This window comes from Dipodomys merriami, unplaced genomic scaffold (genome assembly GCF_024711535.1).
Source record: "Dipodomys merriami isolate MVZ:Mamm:240054 unplaced genomic scaffold, mDipMer1.0.p SCAF_45, whole genome shotgun sequence".
In the NCBI taxonomy this organism is placed as follows: Eukaryota; Metazoa; Chordata; class Mammalia; order Rodentia; family Heteromyidae; genus Dipodomys; species Dipodomys merriami.
Window position 1 is genome coordinate 5,385,413 of NW_027206013.1, and position 22,681 is coordinate 5,408,093.

The 22,681-nt window shown below is 42.1% G+C and overlaps 1 protein-coding gene across 1 annotated transcript in view; it reads right to left on the reverse strand.

Annotated features, from left to right (window-relative positions):
* Slc5a1 (solute carrier family 5 member 1) overlaps positions 1–22,681 on the reverse strand; it is a 66,880-nt gene that overhangs the window by 41,872 nt on the left and 2,327 nt on the right. The window contains exon 2 of the mRNA XM_069994462.1: positions 16,990–17,061. Coding sequence (XP_069850563.1) covers positions 16,990–17,061 — 72 coding nt within the window. The remainder of the gene's footprint in view (positions 1–16,989; positions 17,062–22,681) is intronic.

Genomic DNA, 22,681 nt, shown 5'->3' on the forward strand with positions numbered 1-22,681 from the left:
GATCTGGAAGATAAAAAGGTTAGGTTTAAAGAGGCTGTCTCCCAAATCTGTTTGTTTGTATGCTGATCCTAGGCTTGAACTCAGGGCCTGGGCTCTATCCCTGAGTTTTTGTGCTTACTGCATCATCTACCACTTGAGCCACAGTTCCACAGTTCCACTCCAGTTTGTGTGTGTGTGTGTGTTTTTTTTAGTGATTAATTGAAGATAAGTGTCTCACAGACTGTTGTGACTGGGCTGGCTTTGAACTGTAGTCCTCAAATCTCAGCCACCTGAGAAGCTAGGATTATAGGCATGAGCAGAAAGCACCCAACCCCCCTGGCCATTTTTAATCATGCCGTTTCCATCTCCCTGGAACTCCTCCTCCATCAAATTCCACCCACCAAAACACTGCTCTAGTCTCCACAATGAAGCCCAATTAGATCTAATTCCCAAAGAACAGTATCCCAGATAAACTTATATACAAGACAAAGTATATAAATTTATTCCAAACCGTGGAAAAGAAAGGGAATCACAAAAACAGCAGGACAAAGAATGATCTAATGCAACAATGATACTCACTTGATACTACATTGGAAACAAACTATAAACTAAATGAACTGTACAACTTGGGGAGTGGAAGAGTAAGGAGGGGTAAGCAGGAGAAAATGGGGGAGGGGATAACAGTGTTTAAAAAGAAATATACTCGGGGCGGGGAAGGTGGCTCAGTGGTAGAGCGCTTGCCTTGCATGCCTGAGACCCTGGGTTCGATTCCTCAGCACCACATAAGCAAAAAGAAAAAAGCTGGAAGTGGCGCTGTGGCTCAAGTGGTAGAGGGCTAGCCTTGAGCTGAAGAGCTGAGAGACAGCGCCCAGGCCCAGAGTTCAGGCCCCACGAGCGGACCCAAAAAAAAAAAAAAATTAAAAGAAATCTACTCATTACTTACTTGTGTAACTGTAATGTCCCAGTTCATCACTTTTACAATTAAATATATTAAAATTTTAAATTAAGCCAGGCACCAGTGGCTTACACCTGTAATCCTAGTTACTAGGAGGCTGAGATCTGAGGGTCACAGTTCAAAGCCAGCCTAGACAGGAAAAGTCCATGAGACTCTTATCTCCAGTTAACCACTCAGAAAACCAGAGGGTGCTGTGGTTCAAGTGGTAGAGCACTCATCTTCAGCTGAAGAGCTGAGGGACAGCGCCCAGGCCCAGACTTCAAGCCCAATGACCAACAAAAATAAATAAATGAATAAATTTTTTTTAAAAAAACAACATTATTACAGGGCCTTCCTTGAGAATGGACTCTGCATAACAAGTGATAGCAAATCTTTTCATGCCTCTCTCCTGGTATCAGGACCCCTGGGGTTTCTATTGTTCCTTCTGGCTTCATAGAGTAGGGACGTGCCAGGAAAAATTGCACTTAGGACAGCAGAGTGTATTCAAATACATGAAGTCTCCTTACAAGATGCCAGGATGCAAAGGCCAATAGTGTGGGTTCTTTCTCATAGGTGAGATCTAGACCTAAGAGTAAAGGAAAAGCCAGGCACCGGTGGCGCACACGTATAATCCTAGTTACTCAGGAAGTTGAGATCTGAGGATTGTGGTTCAAAGCCAGGCCGGGAAGGAACGAATATGAGACTTTTTGCTCCAATAAACTACCAAAAAAGCTGAAAGTAGAGTTGTGGGTCAAGTGGTGAAGTGCTAGCTTTGAGCAAAAGAGGCTTAGGGACAGCACTCAGGCCCTGAGTTCAAGTTGCAGGACAGACAGACACACACAAAAAGAGCAAGCAAGTGAGTAAGTGAGAGAGAGAGAGAGAGAGAGAGAGAGAGAGAATGACAGGAATGTAAAGTGGAAACTGGGATTTTGTTTTTATGGTTTTTCTGAATATACCCAAAGTACTTTATTCACATGTACAAAATTATAACGCAACTCGCTATGTAATGAAGAAGATTAATTAAATCAATAAATATCCATGTGTGGAGCTCAGGGCCTGGCAAGCATAAGGTCCTGAGTTCAAACCCTCGTACTGCCCAAATCACAATAAGGATTATGATAATTAACAATAACATACATATAAAGTCATACACTATGGGATTCTCAAAATATTGGGGGGGGGTAATTAGGGTTTTTGTTTTGTTTTAATGTTTGATTTTCATCTACTTATTTTGTGTTTTTGCATCACTGACCTCAATCTTGCCTGGTAGGTAGGTGCTTTACTACTTGAGCCATGTAGAAGTTATTTTTGAGACTAGGAGGTGTTGCCTGATGCCTGGGCCATTCTGGACTACCATCTACCTATCCCCTGTAGCTGAGATGACAGGACTGCACCACCACACCCAGCCATTGGTTGAAATGACTCTCTCAAACTTTTTCCCTGTGCTGGCCTGGAACTGTGATCCTCTGCTTTGTAAGTAGCTAGGGTTATAAGCTTGAGCCTTAGCTCAGGATCAGCTGGCCTGATCTTCAAAGTGTTTAAATGCACATGGGAATGTAGGTATGTGTAGATGTGTGTATAAATTGGTGGAGAAATATAACAGTGTTTATCTTTAAAGATAAAACAAACAAAGCTTGTAATCCTAGCTACTCAGGAGGTTAAGATCTGAGGATCATGGTGCAAAGCCAGCCCAGGATAGAAAGTCTGAGACTCTTAACTCCAATTAACTACCAAAAAAACTGAAAAGGGGGCTGTGGCTTGAAGGCTAGCACCTTGAGCAAAAAAGTTCAGAAACAGCACCCAGGCCCTGAGTTCAAACTAACCACTAAATAAATAAATAAATGATAAAACAAATTTATTTTTGCACTTTTCCAAGTTACACTTTTTTCAGTGTTTCATGGCGGGCTTGTGTAATTTTATAATCAGAACACAATGGTTTCAAGCCTTTGGAAGAGCCATTCCAGAGCTTTCTCTGACTCACCTGACAGAGCCTGAATGCCAAGAACAAACTGACAGGAAAATTAGGTGCTTGCATTGATGTTACCAAAAGACACAAAACTGTCACTGACACTGACTGCAATCAGGTTTTATGCAATACAAAACAGAAAACAGGTGCTTGAATCCCACCCGTCTCATATGAGAGCTGCAATCACCTTGGAAATGAGTAAGGGCCATCTTGTTATTTTCACATGAAAACAAAATTTGAACCCTGAAGAGGAAAGTGACTAAAGTTCTACACAGTAGCTTCATCTTTACCTCCATACTCTAGACAACAGACATTCTATGCACAAGCAGGACCAGGAACCAAAACAGTCCAAGGAAATTGACAAGACTGCACTTCAAAATCAAAACTGAGCCAGGTGCCAGTGGCTCACGTCTATAATCCTAGCTACTCAGGAGGCTGAGATCTAAGGATCGTGGTTCAAAGCCAGCCCGGGAAGGAAAGTCTGTGAGACTCTTATCTCCAATTGAACCACCAGAAAACTGGAAGTGGCACTGTGGCTCAAGTGGTAGAGTGCTAGCCTTGAGCTGAATTGCTGAGGGACAGAGCCCAGGACCAGAGTTCAAGCCCCACAACCAACCAAAAGAAAACAAAGCCAACCAATGAATTTGAAAAAAATAAATTTAATATTTCAAAATAGGTATTAGGGAGGATTTTGAACATTCATAACTCAAAGAAATGAACATTGAAGTAATTTAATATTCTATTTATCCTGATCTGCTGATTATATATTACATATATACATATTGAAATGTCATACTAGTCTCCATAAATATACCCAATTAGTACATGTCAATTATAAAAATATGTTTTTAAGTGCCCTAACTCAATAATCATACTTGAAAGCACCATTAAATACACTGACAATCTGTGTGTGTGTGTGTGTGTGTGTGTGTGTGTGTGTGTGTGTGTGTGTGTGTGTGTGTGTGTGTATGACATTATTGCTTGGCTTTTTTAGTCACTGCTAGTGCTCTACCACTTCAGCCACCCCTCCAGTCTGGCATTTTGCTCATCAACTAGAGGTGGAATGTCACAGACTTTTCCGCCCAGGCTTGCTTTGAACTGAGATCTTCAGATTGCAGCCTCCTGAGTAGCTAGGGTTTACAGGCCTAAGACATCAGTGCCTGGAGATATTCTTTTTCTTTCCCTCATATGTATCCTGGGAGCCTTCCAACCTGCTTCTTCTAATTTCAGCTCTGCCATGTGTGAGCTTAAGCCAAGTCATTTTGCTGCTGTGAGCCTCGGGTACAACATTTTAAGAGCCCCAGTCCCAGGACAATGAGAGAGGAAAACTAGCAACTATTTTTCCTCCTCCTCCTCCTTCTCCTCCTCCTCTTCCTTCTTCTTTGTCAATACAAGGGCTTAAACTCAAGGCCTTACACCCATTCAACTTGCTTGCTCACAACTGGTGCTCTACCACTTGATCCACGCCTCCAGACAGCATTTTGTTGTTTATTTTGGAGATGGAATCTCCCAGACTTTCCTTCCTGAACTGGCTTCAAACTCCAGTCCTCTAGATCTCAGCCTATTGAGTAGCTAAGGTTACAGGCATGGGCCACCTGTACTTGGCTAGGCCTTTGTCTTATTTTATGACCAACAATAGCTCTGTAAGGCTTGTATTATTCTCATCTTTATAGTACAGATGAGGAGATTAAGGATCAGAGGAGTAAAATAATTGCCCTATGGGCCCACAGAAGACCATAGACATACCAGGAGACTTCCTCCTTCTTGAATATTCTCTCCTATCTGTCCCTAATCGAGAACAGTGTGGTGAGATCCTGCTACCCATTTGACAGTAACTCAGGAACAGCATGCGCCTAACTATATACTTCATTTCCGATTCTTCCTTCACCCTCTGGTGAACTGGCCTTTTGGTCCTTTTTATTAGTTTATTTTTAAAATTATCTTCAAGTAGTCATGCAATATCTCAATTTATGAATACCGTGCATTTTGATCCATGTCAACCCCTTCCATCATTCTTGGTTCCCATTTTCTCATATGGACATTGAATTCACTGCCCCCCTTCCTCTCTCCATTTGTCTGCTCCCCTTCCCTTAGCCACACCCCTCCGTCTCTAACACTGGCTTCAGCTTCCTGGAGTTCATTCTGTTAAGCTAGAAGTTAATTATTTGGACTTACACCATTGCAATCCTCCCCTGTAAATACCACATTTTTTGGCCTTTGACCTTGATTAGCTTCTCTTTCCCTTTATTCAGGTGTCATTTTTAAGGGGAGAGGAAGGGATGTTGGAAAGGTTCAGCCTTTAACGGTTGCCTCTGAACTTCCTGGATTGGGACAGGAAAAGAGGTGGGGCTTGTGTTGTCGGAATATTTTATTCCTGAGACTCTGGTAAATATTTAGACATAGCTATGCTGCAGCGTTCTCATCATCTGTTTACTCTGTCCTCTCCACACAGACAATGGCAGTCTTTCAGTCATGATCTCCACGTTCATCTCTTCCTGAACCAAGAACAAAAAAATGACAGAAAATCGGGAAACCACTGCCAAACTAGTATTTTCCCAATGCTCTTTGACACACACACAAAAATTTTAAAAAGCCAGTGAGGTCTTATGGTGGCATTTAGAGGTCAAGGTCGCTAGACTAAACCAACAAATCTGCCAATTATAGATTAATCCATCTTTAGAATCACCGACCTACTGAAGAATCTAGTCTGAAGGATTCATTCTCTCCTCTGAAGATCCATTTTTTAGTTCTTCATCTACGTCAAGTTCCTTCCTAGCTCAGCCTTTGACTCTTCTGTTTCTTTTGCTCAGATTATATAAATAGCACCCAGCTCTTGCCATGGCCTTCTTCTCCTTTGCTAGTTTTTTTTTGGTTTTTGGTTTTTGGTTTTTTTGGTCGGTTGTGGGGCCTGAACTCTGGGCCTGGGCACTGTCCCTCAGCTCTTCAGCTCAGTGCTAGCACTCTACCACTTGAGCCACAGTGCCACTTCTGGCTTTTTCTGTGCGTGTGGTGCTGAGAAATCGAACCCAGGGCCTCATACATACAAGGCAAACACTCTACCACTGAGCCACCTTCCCAGCCCTCCTTTGCTAGTTTTGATATAAAATAATTAATTATCCATACTTCTGGGATACAATGTGATAGACAGTCCCTGTGTAAGATGCATGTTGGTTATGATCAGGGTAGGAAGGTAGAAAGGAATGATGAACACCACAAAGGAGCCAGGGAACAGACCCAGAACTCTAACCAGGTACATTTACTAGGCGTCCTGTTCCACTGCTGTTCTGGTCAAATGGTTGACTACACTTGAAGTTACTTCTTCCCACAGCAGCCATCGCCAGCAACAGCCTCAACAGGGATTTGTCCATCTCAAAGAATGACCAGGAAGCCTCATTTCCATCTCATTCCAGTGGGGGTTCTCACACACACACCTCCAGCTGGGCTCTGAGGACACTCCATTAGGTAAACCCACTCTCCATTCCCCCAATGCTTATAAATGCTCTCCCAATGCTTGGAAACCTCCACAATGATGTGTGTACCCTTAGCATACTCATTAGCCTAATCACGAAACCTTGTCCCATAAAAGTGCCCGATACTGGGGGCACAGGACACTTAACTGACCCTCAAGCCACACAAACCCTCATGCTCCTGTAGGAATGTACTATTGCTTTCCCATCACTTCTGCTTCAGAAAACTCTGGCTTTTGCTTGAATAAATCAGCTCTGTGTGACTCCTTGGTGTATCTGACCCTGAATTCTTCTCTCAGAGAGGCTAAGGACTTGCCACCCATCACCCCATCAATCAGATTGAAGCAACAAATCCATCCATCTCCTTATTAAATAGCTCTCAATCCGGCCTGGCTCCTCCCTGCTCTTACAGGTCTTAGAAAAGGCCCTCACTGACTTGCTTTTGTAGGTTAAAGAAGACCCTTCTCCTTCCTTCCCACCGACTCTGCACTCAAATACATTTCTTCCCAGATACTTCCTGACAGTAATAGATATAAATATATATGGTATATCATACAATATATAATTATATATAATGGAATATAATATATAATAGAGTATAACTACATATTATATAGTATATTACATATAGTGTAATCTATATAAAGTAATCTATGTGATATATGTTGTATATGATATAATGCATATATCTTATATTATATATTATGTTATATGTTATAGATAATGTATTGTTTAATGTAATATATATTACATGTTATATGTCATATAACATGCTATTATATTATATATCATATAATTATATATTACATGTAATAGTATACATTGTATTATTATATATACATGTTATAACACAATGTCTTATATATTGCACTATATAATGCATTTATAATACATCAATATGTGTACATTCATATAATTGTTGGTAGTATATTATATGCATATTTATGTATATTATGTATTATATGTAATATTGTATTATATATAATATGAGTGATTTACAGACATACACACAGATGTGCATGAGCACTTATCATAGGATCTGGCACATAGTAGGTAATTACCATGTAGTTGTAGAATAAAAGAACAACCAAATGGATGAATGAACAAATTCATTAATGACTTGGTTCACAGCTCAGGGGGGAGGCTAGAGATGAGATAGTAATAATTGTGATAATCCAGGTGTGGCAGTGCAGGCTAAGACCAGAAGATTGTGAGTTTAAGGCCAGCCAAGGTTATAGAGTAAAACGTTGTCTAAAAAAATAATAAACAGAACCAGTAACTTACACTTATGATCCTAGCTACTCAGGAGGCTGAAATCTGAGGATCATGGCTCAAAGCCAGCCTAGGGATGAAAGTCTGTAGGACTCTTATCTCCAATTAACCACCAAAAAGCCACAAGTGGAGCTGTGTCTCAAATGGTAGAGCTCTAGCCTTGAGCAAAAACCTCAGAGACATTGCTTAGGCCCTGGGCAATGTCATACTACTACTAATAATAATAATCTAAAATAAAAATAATTATAATAATTGAGGAGTACTAATTATATCATCCTGAGAATTTACATGTACTAATTTAATCTTCAAAACAACTTCATGGGGCTAAGTATGGAGCAAGTGGTAAAGTGTCTGTTTGGCAAACACAAGACCTTGATTTCAAACTCCAGTATCACTAAAAAAAAAAAAAATCTATACTCTAGTACCACTAAAAAAAATATCTATGAGGTAGGTGCAATAATCTCTCTCATCATTGAGGAAACTGAGGCACAGAAAGAATAACTCACTGGAGGCTACCAGTAGGACTGTATGGAGTTGGGTAGGGTTCAAACCAAGGCAGGCTGGCTCCATAATCTAGGTCCTTAATTTTAACTTTAATAATATTTAATAATAAATTTTATAAAAAATTTAATAATAAATTTACCTGAAAAGATACACTTAGGTGCATGTGGCTCACCTTGCCATATGCAAATGGTAGACAAGGAAAACCCAGATAGATTGTTCATGCAAATAATCTAAAGACTTCCTATGAGCCAGTAGCTTCTGTACTCTTCAACCAACTGAAAACACTGACTCTCATTTACCTTTTGCTTCCTCTGAGCACAGAAGTGCTCATCTGTTAGCAAATATGAGGACAGCAGCCAGTAGGGGGAAAAAAAGATAGGAGCTTAACCAACAGAAACCAGAAGTGGGGTTGTAGATCAAGTGGTAGAGCACCAGGCCTTGAGTGTAAAAGCCAAGCAAAAGCATGAGACCCTAAGTTCAAGCCCTGGTACTGGTACACCCATACACACACACACACACACACACACACACACACACACACACACACACACACACAAAGTAAGTCATGGAAAGATAGAAAGCATTAAGCTTTCATCATGGGCCATGGGCATAAATAAGGACACAGATAGATTCATACAGACAAAAAGCCATTGGAACAGGAAAGAACCCAATGGGTTTGGGGTGTCAAAGGAGACACTAACTACTTCTCCCAGGATTTTAAATGAGCAACTACTGGTCTCTCCTCACTTCTTCCTAGAGCTTTCATCCTTACTGTTTTCTGCCTGTTCTCTGTCTATCTGCTCCGGATCTCTCTTTTCCTTTCTTTTTCATTGAGCTGTTACCTACCTTAGGCCTACCAAAAATGATCTTTATGCCCTCTAGTGACATCATAAGTGGCTATTTTTCTGTTGGATGGGTGGGTGGGTGCATACACGCATGTGCACATACACACACACACACATGCACACATACACGTGCACACAGGCACATGCCAGTTCTGAGGCTTGAACTCAGGCCCTGGGTTCTGTTTCTGAGCTTTGTTTGCACAAGGCTAGTACTCTAACACTTAGCCCCTGCTCTATTTCCAGCTTTGTGGGTGGCTAATTGGAGGTAAGAGTCTGGTGGACTTTTGCTGCCAAGGCTGGCTCCAAATCATAATCCTCTCATCTCAGCCTCCTTTGTAGCTAGGATTACACGCGTGAGCCACCTGTACCCAGCCGTTCTTCAGGTTTTAATACCCGATTGGTTTTCAAACTTTGAGAAGCTACCTCTTCACTTAAGGATCCTTTGTAGGTCTCTCAACAGCCATAAGTAAAAAAGAAAGTGTTAACCTTTAGGCCACACCTACTAGCCCATACATTTCCATTTTAAAGGAGGAAAAGGAAGAGACCCAACCAGTCAGGAGAGCAGAGCGAGTCCCAGCTCTGTGCTTATCTTTGTACTTGGGCAGGCTACAAAGTTAATCATCATCTTTACAGTTCGAACCAGCTAGAACACTGAGCCTTCAATCAGGAAAGCTTGTGACAGTCTTTCAAAAGGTTCCAGTTAAAAGAAAAAAAGACTTGGAATTTAAAAAAAAGAAAAATAAGAAATCTGAAAGTTTGCTGTCAGGCACTGCTCTGAGACTGAACATGTGTCTTCAAAGCAACAAATCTGCCAGGCTTTGGTAGCTCATGCCTATAATCCTAGCTACTCAGGAGGCTGAACTCTGAGGGTTGAGATTTTTTTTGTTTGTTTGTTTTGGTCTGGTTATGGGGCCCGAACTCTGGGCCTGGGCGCTGTCCCTCAGCTCTTCAGCTCAAGGCTAGTGCTCTACCACTTGAGCCACAGCGCCACTTCCGGCTTTTTTCTTTTTGCTTATGTGGTGCTGAGGAATCGAACCCAGGGCCTCATGCATGCAAGGCAAGCACTCTACGACTGAGCCACCTTCCCAGCCCCAGTCCATGAGACTTTTATATCCAATAAATGACCAGAAAAATGGAAGTGGTGCTGTGGCTCAGTGGTAGAACACTAGTCTTGAGCTGAAGAGCTCAGGGACAGCACCCAGGCCCAGAGTTGAAGCTCCTCTATGGACAAAAAAAAAAAAAACTTTTTAATAACATTTTATTAGAATACAAACTATATTCATCTACTTGTTGTGGGTGTTTTCATGCCTTATCAGCACAGTTGAATAGAGAACATAAAGATCACACAGCTACAAAGATAGAAGCTTTTACTATCTGGACTTATGCAAAACGCTTCTCAACCCATACCCTAAAACACCGCAACATAGTATTTTCAGACAATGGTTTGGTAGTAAGGAAAAGAAATTATTTCTTGCTGTTGAAAGACCTACAGTTTTGTTTGTTCTGGTGTTATGCTTTGTTGTATTATTTTTGTTTTGTTTTCTTTGACACGATGTAGCTCACTACTGATCCTCCTGCTTCAGCATCCTGAGTGCCAGGATTACAGGTATGCGCAACCTCACTTGGTCCATTATTTCTTCAAGATCCTTGCTGGTAGTGTAAGGTCTGCACAGGGACACCTCCTTATGTCTTGGCTAAGTCTCCACCCAGTATCTGTTACCTAGGTAACTGGCAGGACTGGAAGCAGTCACCTTCCCCTCCTGCTAGGTCACATCCTGGGCCACCTCTGGTCACATGCCTCCCATCTGACCTTACAAGGGTCCCAGACCCTAAGATCACATCCAGATCCAGTATGGCCACACCTCTTCCTGTCCCTGGCCTAGATAAGTTCTGGCCCAGGGGTGGGTCCCCGGGTGCCCCCCCCTTCCTCCCCCCCCCACTTTCCTTTTCAGCCATGCTTCTCCACCATGCATGGTGGGGGCAGCAGTTCAGTAAATAAACTTCTTCTCACAACTGCCCAATAAATAAGTGGGCTAAAGACTTAGAGAAACTTCTCTGAAGAGGAAAGAGGATGGCCAATAGACACATGAAGAAATGCTCAACCTCCCTAGCCATAAAAGAAATGCAAATCAAAACAACGTTAAGATATCACCTCACCCCAGTTAGAATGGCAAAAATCAAGAACTCTAATAACAACAGATGCTGAAGGGGATGTGGACAGAAGGGAACCTTACTGCATTGTTGGTGGGAGTGTAAACTTGTTCAACTACTTTGGAAAGTAGTATGGAGGTTCCTCAAAAGACTCCACACAGAGCTCCCCTATGACCCAGCAATCCTACTTTGGGGCATTTACCCAAATGATCACAAACAAGACCACACTAAAGCTACCAGCACAACTATGTTTATTGCAGCATTACTTACCATAGCTAAGATATGGAACCAACCCTGATGCCCCTCAGCAGATGAATGGATCAAGAAAATGTGGTATATATACACAATTGAATTCTATGCCTCCATCAGAAAGAATGACATTGCCCCATTTGTTAGGAAATGGAAAGACTTGGAAAAAAAATATATTAAGTGATGTAAGCCAGGCTCAAAGAAACATAGGTTCCATGGTTTCCCTTATTTTCAATAACTAGTATATGTCAGAGACAAGCAGAAACGGTCAGATAAGTTGTGTTAGGTGAAATGAACCCCAAGATAAGGGTTCAAATTTTTTTTTCTTTCTTGTGATTGTTGCTAACATATTTATAAGATGATTTCTTTTTTTTTTTTTTTTTGGTCCGGTCGTGGGGCCTGAACTCTGGGCCCGGACACTGTCCCTCAGCTCTTCAGTTCAAGGCTAGCACTCTATCACTTGAGCCACAGGGCCACTTTCGGCTTTTTTCTTTTTTGCTTATGTGGTACTGAGGAATCGAACCCAGAACCTCATGCATGCAAGGCAAGCGCTCTACCACTGAGCCCCCTTCCCAGCCCTATAAGATGATTTCTTTGTTGCTTTGTATGTCCCTCCCCCACAGTATAACCCCTGCTTTCACTGTATTTGATGTTGGTATAATCTGTGGAGGGGAAGAAAAAAAACTAATTGTTTAAATAGTGATACAGGTGGACCCATTGCAACAATGAGATGTACAAGATGTTATATGGGACAGGGAGTAAGGGGAGAACAGCGGGGAGGAGGGGGAAGGAGATGGGAAGGGATGGGAAGGGGAAACAAAGGAGGAGGCAACAATGCTCGATAAGAAATGCACTCATTACCTTGCCCATGTAATGGTAACCCCTCTGTACGGTATTTTCACAATAAATAAAAATAAATAAATAAAACATAAACTTCTTCTCCTGCCTGAATAGCTTGTGGTGTTCTCTTCATCGGCTACCTAATGAAACCTACCTATTTAATATACCTTACAAGTAGGTAGCAAGCCTGTACTCATTTCTTGTGTTTGTACCCCTGTCCTGCCACCAAGAATCTTGGAATTTTAGTTCTGAAAAGAGCCTTGGTGATTCCCTCATCTGACTGTCTCGCATTACAGAAGAGCCTCTTGAGATTCGCAGAGGTTAAATGAATTACCCAGTGTCACAAAGTGGGAAAGCCAAATCCTTTGGCTCTTCCTATGGTTCCCACTCTCCCTCCACCCTGTGGAATGCTTGCCTCTGTCAGCCAAGGGATTATCAGAGGGTTGGCTCAGCCCTGTGGAACCTGACATTCCCATGGAGCCAGTTCCTTCAAGGTAAAAGTATCACCAAACTCCCTTCCCAAAGCACACCCCTCCTCTGGCCTGTGCTGCATATGTGACTGGGGCCTGGCTTCATTTTTTTGTTTTTTTTTCTCTTTCTTTTTCTTTTCCCATGGGGCTTGAACTCTGGGCCTGGGCGCTGTCCCTCAGCTTTTCAGCTTAAGGCTAGTGCCCTATCACTTGAGCCACAGTGCCACTTCCTGCTTTTTCTGCTTATGTGGTGCTGAGGAATTGAATCCAGGGCCTCATGCATTCAAGGCAAGCATTCTACCACTGAGCCACCTTCCCAGCCCTGGGCCTGGCTTCTTAGTCATTCCTGCTGCCAAGGAGGGGGGAATTCCCCTGCATGTCTGGGCTGTGAACTTCCTCCGTCTTCCTGCTCTCCCATTGTCCTCCGACAGCTCTTAGTACAAGGAGCCAAACCACAGAGCCACAGACAAGGGAAATCCCGACCCACTGGCCAGTGCTAAGTTACCTCAGCACCACGTCATGTGAATCAGTGCGTGGAGCTTGCTCAACTCAGGCTCGGCTCAGATTCCTGGAGGATCCTGTCCTGGCTCCTAATGAAAGTTCATTCCTCTTGCAATTTCAGTCCCAGAGTCCCTTCTCTGCCCCTCAGATGGTCCCTCACTTTTGTCCAAGGTACAACTTCTGTCTTTAAGACTCACTAACTTTAGGAACAAGGCCTTTCTCCTGAGCCCATGGATTTTCACCAAAGCCCCCTCTAAAATCAAGGACTGCCTACCACCTCCTGCCTCTCTCCTCTATCAAAGCTTCCTCTGGTTTCTCTGCTTTTCTGGAGTCCTTCCTGCCTAGATTATCAACCCAGGGCAATACAAGTCCCTCCAGAACTGTCTTCCTTCCCCTAGATCCCCTGGGACTCTCTTCTGGAAGTTTTTCTGTCTACTCCCCCTACACTGGAAGCAATCAGGTTAACAGCTGATGATGACACCTGGAATCTTAGCCACTCCAGAGACTGATATCTGAGGATCGAGATGCTAAGCCAGCCCAAGTCGTAAATCAAAGAGATTCTTATCTCCAATTAATCAGCAAAAAGCTGGACTAAATGCAAGACTCAAGTGGTAGAACACCAGCTGTGAAAAACAAAAAGTAAATAAAATAAATAAAAAAGCCAAAGCAAGTGTTAGGCCCTGTGTTCACCCTGAGTTCAAGTACAAACACATTTGATTGTATCTAAGACACTATCATGAAGACATATTACATGAAGAAAATGTATTTAAAAAGAAACAGCATTGCTACTTATCCTGTAGAATGCCATTGCTTGATTATAAGAAATACCCAAGGGCTGGGAAGGTGGCTCAGTGGTAGAGTGCTTGCCTTGCATGCATGAGGCCCTGGGTTCAATTCCTCAGCACCACATAAGCAAAAAAAAAAGAAAGAAAAGAAAAGAAAAAAGCCGGAAGTGGTGCTGTGGTTCAAGTGGTAGAGCGCTAGCCTTGAGCTGAAGAGCTGAGGGACAGCACCCAGGCCCAGAGTTCAGGCCCACGACCAGATCCAGAAAAAAAAAAAAAGAAATACCCAAGTGACCTTTGTTGCTCACATCTATAATCCTATCTATTCAGGAGGCTAAGATCTGAAGATTGAAGTTGAAAGCCAACTCTTACAGAAAAATCCATGAGACTATCTCCAATTAACCAGAAAAAAAAAAACTGGAAGTGGTGTTATGGTACAAGTGGTAAAGCATCGATCTTTAGCAGAAATAGCCAGACAAAAGTGCTGAAGCACTGAGTTCAATCTCCAGGAGACAGCACAAAAGGAAATGAAAAATTAACATAACTTCTATGTATATATACTTATTATATTATAGTAAATCATTGATTTGTTTTAAATGTGGACCATGTATAGTTGTAACTAATGATTTTTCAGTGGTATAAATAGATCACCCATATAAACTGTATTAATGTATTCACATGATCAATTAATCTGAGTGTTAAATCTACACAGTTTAATATATACAGTCTCAGGTACCCACTAGTGTCCATCACTGGAGGCTGCTAAGTGCCCTGTACCAGAAAGAGTTGCATTGGGGAAGTTGCCTTGGCAACTTAAAGGAACCACTGCCTTCTCATTTCTTAGCAGTCCATTGGCTAGTCACTAGCTAGTTACAATATTATGTCCTATACCTGCCTTATCTCCTGTGGTTCTGAGACCTGGCCAAGCTTTAGAAACTATTTATGTAATGGCATAAACTACCTCTGGCAGAAGAATCGAATGTCAGCTTCAATAAGGAAGCAGTAACTTCTGCACAAAAGGCAAACAGTGGCCTGTTTTTTTTATTGGTTAGAATAATCCAATCCTGAGTCACAAGTAAAGGAAAACAAAACCCATGAGAAACTCCATGTAAACCACTGAGCCCTACCTGTTTAGGTAAAGCTAATCTCTCTCATCAACTGACTATCAATGGCAAGCCAGACTCAGGCACTAACAGGAAGAAAGACATCATTGCTGCTTCTGACATGATGTGTTGTTAGGAGCCGCTGGCTCATATCTGTAATCCTAGCTACTTAGGAGGCTGAGACCTGAGGATCATGGTTCAAAGCCAGCCCAGACAGAAAAGTTCACAAGACTCTTATCTCCAGTTAAGCAGCAAAAATCCAAAAATGGAGCTGTGGCTCAAGTAGGATAATGCTAGCCTTGAGCAAAAAATGCTCAGGGATAGTATCCAGGCCCTGAGTTCAAGCCCTAGGACTAGCAAAAATTTAAATTAAAAAAAAACTATAATGTATTCCCAGAGCTTATATAACAGGCAAATCTAATCATGACTCTACACCATATCACCTCCCTCGTGGGCTTCTCTCAAACCCAGAGATTAGACACTGGACCTTCCTCCCACTCCCACTAAGTCAGCCCTCTTTACATAAAGAGATAACATTCCAGCTTGATTATAATCAATAGAAAGAAACATAGCTATCTAAAAGTGCAATGATTTATCTTGAAAGTAGTATGTTTCTTCTGGTTGTGTGGGGAGGAGAGAAGAGGTTCAGTACAAACTGAAGTGTTAGATGTTACAGGAGGGCACCAAAGTATTAGATGGGATGCTCTGTTTTCAAAATAATTGAAGTAAGATGGATACCAGTGGCTCATGCTTACAGTCCTAGATACTCAGGAGGCTGAGATCTGAGGATCATAGTTCAAAGCCAGTCGTCTAGGAAAGATTGTGAAACTCTTATCTCCAATTAACAAGCAAAAAGTTAGAAGTGGAGGTGTGGCTCAAGTGATAAAGCACTAGCCTTGAGGGAAAAAGCTAAAGGACAGTGATCAGGCCCTGAGTTCAAGCTCAGTACAAGCACAAAATAATAATTAATTAATTTAAATCTTAAAAACTGCAACTTAATGGCAAAGTCCTGTTCCACTCTAATTCATCAAATCTCCCTTGCATACAGTGGCCCCATACAATAGAATGTGCTACAATAGAGGAATGTTCTAGATCTTCCCTGCCCAATATCTAAGATCTGCAGTGTCACTATCCACAAATAGTAAGCACTTAGAATGTGGCCATGTGCTCAAGGAAAGCAACTTCTTTTTTATTTTCCATCATCTCAACTTCATTTTCTAATATAAGCATCTATTGATACAAATTGCTCTCTTAGTACTACTGTAGCTGCACATGACAACATTTTTAATCTGTGTATACATTCATGTTTATTCAGCTCAGTGAATTTCTCCAGTGCCTTTTAAGAAATTTTCTCTACAGGGCTGGGAATGTGGCTTGGTGGTAGAGTGCTTGCCTAGCATGCATGAAGCCCTGGGTTCAATTCCTCAGTACCACATATACAGAAAAAGCTGGAAGTGGCACTGTGGCTCAAGTGGTAGAGTGCTAGCCTTGAGCAAAAGAAGCTCAAGGACAGTGCCCAGGCCCTGAGTTCAAGCATCAGGATTGGCAAATGAAAGGAAGAAAAGAAATTTACTCTCCAAGTCATGGATTACTCAAAACTATATTTTTCATTTTCTAAGAGTTTAGAAATTTTCAAATGATTTATCTTATTTTTAAGTGTTTTATTCCTTTTTAATAAAATGCCTCTAGTTACATGTCAGAAATTATGCCAAGTAAAATAGGTTAAATAAAGCAAAACAAAACAATCTTTACCTCAAGAAGAGTATATTTAAAGTACTAAAAGAAAAAAAGAAATTAAGGATGTACTAGAGATCTGCTGAGCAGATGAGAAGAAAGAATAACCATCGCCCAATGCCAACAAGAAAATGGGTCTGTAAAGGAAGTCTTATAGTCAAACATCTCAGGGAAAAAAAAAAAAAAACTTACCGGCCACCAAACCATACTGCGGCCTGCCAAGAAGAAACCTCCAACAGTTCCTCGGTTAGAAGAAACCATAGCCTGAGGAAGAAAGAATCAAAATTTTAATTGAAAACCAGAAGAGTGACCTTGTCCGGCAAAAGGACACACCTCCCCACATGCTGGTACTTCCTGTAACCCACTCTGTTTTCTGAAACATTTGCACATTCCTCATTTTTCTGGAGACTCAACCACAGTCAGCTCTAAGAGGGAGGGGCCTACAAGGAAACTGAGATTCAAAAGTCTTGAACAATTTGCTGGACAGCTAGCACTGCAATAGCTTACCATGGGGCTTCAAGCCAATCACTCCACCTAGATCTATTTGCTCATGTGTGAAACAAGGGATAAAATATTTTTATATGCATTCTTACAAGCATAGCAAAGTACCTAATAAACTATCACCCTTTTAAAAAGTACTAGATGGGAGCTGCATGTGGTGGTATGTATCACCTGTAATCCCAGCTACTGAAAGGCAGAGCCAGGAGGTTTGAGAATCTGAAGCCAATCCGAGGTACATGAGCAAAAGTCTAGCAAAGCAGCAAAAGAACAAAACAGAGGCTGGTAGCATAGCTCAAATGATTATTTGCCTACCATAGATGAGGCCCTGGGTTCAATATCCAGTACCACCACCTCAAAAAAAATACTATTTGGTATATTAATTATATCTCTACAAAGCTGACACCAAAAACATGAAAATGGCCAGGTGCTATTTTTCTCATGCCTGTAATCCTAGCTACTTAAGAGGCCAAGATCTGAAGATTGAGGTTAAAGCTAGCCCAGGCAGGAAAATTGGTCAGACTCCTATCTCCAATTAGCCACTAAAAAAACTGTAAGAGGAGCTGTAGCTTAAGTTATAGTGAGCACTAGCCTTGAGAAGAAAAGGATAAGGGACAGCACCCAAGCCCTGAGTTCAAACCCCAGTACAAAAAAAAAAAGTGAAAAATGCCATAAGAATGCAAAGGGCTCATATAAATATAACCTAGAGGACCAGCCATTCAAACTCAATTCAAAGCTTTTACCCTGAGAGATGGTAGGAACTTTCAGGAATCCTTACTCTGCAATTGATTGTAACTAGTATAAGAGTGTTGGCAGAATGTCAGCCACTGGAACTGGCTGTCACACAAGAGTGGAGGAGAGACAGAGAAGTGACACTACACATAGGATCTCTAATGCTAAGAGAAAGAAAGAAAGAAAGAGAGAGAGAGAGAGAGAGAGAGAGAGAGAGAGAGAAAGGAAAGAAGGAAGGAAGGAAGGAAGGAAAGAAGGAAGGAAGGAAGGAAGGAAGGAAGGAAGGAAGAAGGGAGGGAGGGAGGGAGGGAGGGGGGAAAGCAAAGGAAGGATTTTTTCACATGCCACAGGGAGCCACTGAAAATCTGGAAGTAAGAAAAAAAATGGCATATATCATTAATACATGATGACCAAAACTTCTCATGGTAGTTTTGCCTATCATGGAATTGTTGTCTATCAGCCTGTAGTTTATTCCTGATCCAAGTCGTACTCAGGCCCAGACCTAGCGTTCCAGAACAAAATAGGGACAGTGCCTCTGCCTTAGGTCTCTAGTCTTCTTCACCCTTTCTCTCTCTTTGCTGCTAACTAATCTTTAGCAATTGACTACACCCGTCAATAGCAGGCATTCAAGAAGGCTCATGAAAATCACTGATTGGTAATTTGCCTGTATCAGTTGTGTTTGTATCTTCCAAAGGGATCACAGAAGCTAAAGAACATCACTGATCCAAAGGAATTCACCTCTGATGGTGACATTTCAGGCAATTATAAACACAGCAAACATGTCTGCAACAGGTGGCAGGTCTGCTAGAGTTCAGATTGAAAGACACAAAGCAGGAGCTTTCTACATGCAATCAGTCAACAGATATTCTGGGTACCACTGCATCCTAGAAAGCAGGAAGAGCATGTCTCAAGACTTTCTCAACATCTGGCAGGGTGTCCCTTTCTCAGTGTATATTCTGAAAGCTTGTAGTAGTTTTCCTGGGAATAGCAAGATGAACAAAATATCTAAGAAGTAGAAAAGGTATCTAGAGAAGAAACAGAAATAAACCCTAAGAACTCACCCTCCAGCAGCTGGCAGGGGAAAGGTCATTCTAAAGTCCAAGAAGGTTGATTAATACCAGTCATGGTTGGAAAGACGGAAAAAGTCGCTTGGGACCCATATGCAAATATTTCTCAGCTGGTCTTGGTAATGTAAAACTTGGAAAAAGATGTGAGAACAGAGTTTAGAGTGTGAAGCTGAAATAATTCAGGAAAGAGCTTAGGGTCAGGTGCTGGTGCCTCATGTCTATAACCTAGCTACTCAGGAGGCTGAGATCTGAGGGTCAAGGTTTGAAGCCAACTTGGTTAGGAAAGTTCATTAGACTCTTCTCTCCAATTAACTACCCAAAAACCAGAAGTGGTACTGTGGCTCAAAATGGTAGAGTGTTAGCCTTGATCAGGAAAGTTCCAGGACAGAATCCAGGCTCTAAGTTCAAGCCTCACAATTGACCCAAAAAAAAGTCTTAGAGCTGGACAAAAGTAAGGAGATGTGAGGATTCTGTAGAATGATCATCTTATCATCTCTCCAAGTCCAGATCCTCCCTACCCTGACATGCCACCTTCCTTGTGAACAGTTACCTGAATTCTCCCAGGGAAATCTCCTCTGAACCTCCCTCCTCTGAACACCCTGAGAACTCCATTTCTACCTTCAAAGCCTTCAGTTTTTTATTGTTGTTGTTTTACTTTGTGTTACCATATTACTATATTTTTAATCACTAATAAGACCCAGTAAATGCTGGGCACCGGTGGCTCATGCTTGTAATCCTAGCTACTCAGAAGGCTGAGATCTGAGGATCATGGTTCAAAGCCAGCCCAGGCAGAAAAGTCCATGAGACTCTTATCTCCAATTAACCACTAGAAAACCGGAAATGGTGCTGTGGCTCAAGGGGTAGAGTGCTCGCCTTGAGCTGAAGAGTGCAGAGTTAGCACCCAAGCCCAGAGTTCAAGCCCCACGACTGACAACAACAAAAAAAAGACCCAGTAAATGCACCCAGAAAGATGTTGTCTCGTGATCAAGAGTGGTACAAAGGAAATTCCAAATCTCCCTCTGTAAAATCATGACAGGAGATTCACTTATCCACCCTTGAGCTGGGTGAGAAGGAAATCACAATCACAAAGAGTAAAGGCTTCCTGTGCTCTTCTTTTGCAGAACTATTGACTCACGATGTTTTTGGAGGTTATTTTTTTCCTCAGTGAAATAACAAAATCATGGAGCTAAAGGAAGAAATCTCAAACCTCTGTTAAAATGAAGAACCAGTTAAGAAGATGAAGAAATTGAGCCTGCAGAAGACTCGAGTATAGCTGTTTTCTTCCAATATATAAAGTGGGAGAGCCAGGTACCAGTGGCTCACATCTGTAATCCTAGCTAGAGGCTGAGATCAGAGGATCACCATTCAAAGCCAGCCTGGGAAGGAAAGTCTGTGAGACTCGTATCTCCAATGAATCACAGAAAAAGCTAGCAGTAGTGCTGTTGTAGCCGAAGTGGTAGAGGGCTAGCCTTGAGCAAAAGGAGCTTAGGGGTAGCACCCAGGCTCATAGTTCAAGGTCCAGGACCAGCATGAATGAATGAATGAATGAATAACAATAAAGGTCATGGGCTGGGAAGGTAACTCAGTGGTAGAGCGCTTGCCTTGCATGCTCAAGGCCCTGGGTTTGATTCCTCAGCACCACATAAGCAGAAAAATAAAGCCGGAAGTGGCACTGTGGCTCAAGTGGTAGAGCGCTAGCCTTGAGCTGAAGAGCTGAGGGACAGCGCCCAGGCCCAGAGTTCAGGCCCACGACTGGACCCAAAAAAATAAAATAAAATAAAAAATAAAGGTCAGGTCTGAGTTGCGTGCTAGGAAGGACTTCCTGTCAGTCACTGCTGCCTGAAAATGGGAGTTGTGCCACTGAAGAAAATTTCTGCTAGATATACTCATGTGAAGTCTGTTCATAACTGAGTGAAATGACTTTGTCACATGGTTCACAAAAGAGATGTTTGATTTAGGGAATGTGGAAGGGAGGAGAAAGACAGTGACAGAAAGAGTTGAGCCTGGTCAAGTTTCATTGTGCACATATATAGACATACCAAAATGAAATTAATTAATAAAACTAATTGATGCTAAATTTTAAAAATATAAAAATAAATAAGTGTAAGTGCAGGATGAAGAGAGTTAAAGTCAATAAAACTTCAAGCCTCCATCTTTATGAAGATAGGTAAGGAAAGAAGGAATCTGACATGACTTAGACAATAACTTGCAGGCAGGGGTAGGAAAAAAGCAAAAGAGAATGTTTTCCAAAGAAAGAGAGAGAGAGAGAGAGAGAGAGAGAAAGAAAGAAAGAAAGAAAGAAAGAAAGAAAGAAAGAAAGAAAGAAAGAAAGAAAGAAAGAAAGAAAGAAAGAAAGAAAGAAGAGGAGGAGAAGAAGGAAGTGGAGGGGAGGAGGAGGAGGGGGAGGAGGAAGGAAGAAGAGGGAGGAGGAAGGGGGAAAAGTAGAGGAAGGAGGAGGGGGAAGGAGGAAGGGAGGAAGGGGGAAGTGGGAGGGGGAGGGGGAGGGACAGAGGGAGGGGAAGGAGGAAAGGAAGAAGGAGAGAAGAAGAAGAAGAAAAAAAGAAGAAAGAAGAAGAAAAAGAAGAAGAAGAAGAAGAAGAAGAAGAAGAAGAAGAAGAAGAAGAAGAAGAAGAAGAAGAAGAAGAAGAAGAAGAAGAAGAAGAAGAAGAAGAAGAAGAAGAAGGAGGAGGAGGAAGGGGAAGGGGAAGGGGAAGGGGAAGGGGAAGGGGAGGAGGAGGAGGAGGAGGAGGAGGAAGAAGAAGAAGAAGAAGAAGAAGAAGAAGAAGAAGAAGAAGAAGAAGAAGAAGAAGAAGAAGAAGAAGAAGAAGAAGAAGAAGAGGAGGAGGAGGAGGAGGAGGAGGAGGAGGAGGAGGAGGAGGAGGAGGAGGAGGAGGAGGAGGAGGAGGAGGAGGAGGAGGAGGAAGAGGCAGCTAGTAGTATACACCTGTAATCCTAGCTACTCAGGAGGCTGAGATCTGAGGATTGCAGTTTGAAGCCAGCCTGAGCAGACAAATGTGAGAGACTCTTATCTCCAATTAGCCAGCAAAAATCCAGAAGTAGAGCTCAAGTAGTAGAGCACCAACCTTGAGTAAAAAGCCAAGTGAAAGCACAAGGCCCTGAGTTCAAAACCACACAACCCCCAAAGAAGGCAAAAATGATGACTGTTGCCAGTTGCTGGTGGCTCACGCCTGTAATCCTAGCTACTCAGGAGACTGAGATCTAGGGATCACCATTCAAAGCTAACCCAGGCAGAAAAGTTCCCATGGGATTATCTCCAATTAACACTTAAAAACTGCAAGTGAAGCTGTGGCTCAAAGTGGTAGAGCGCTAGCCTTCATCAAACGAGCTCAGGAAGAGTGCCCAGGCCCTGAGTTCAAGCCCCACAACTGACAAAATAAAAGAAAAAGAAAGAAAACCAGGGGTCAAATTCCCTGGGCTCTAGTACAGGATATCTATTGCAAAATCTAAAGCAAATCTCAACCACTCAGGGTTTTAATTTTGTCATCTATTAAATAGAGACTTGCATTCCTGTCTCCCCTGTCTGATGCTGACTGCTTATTGCTTTTGCCCATTTTACTTAAAATGAC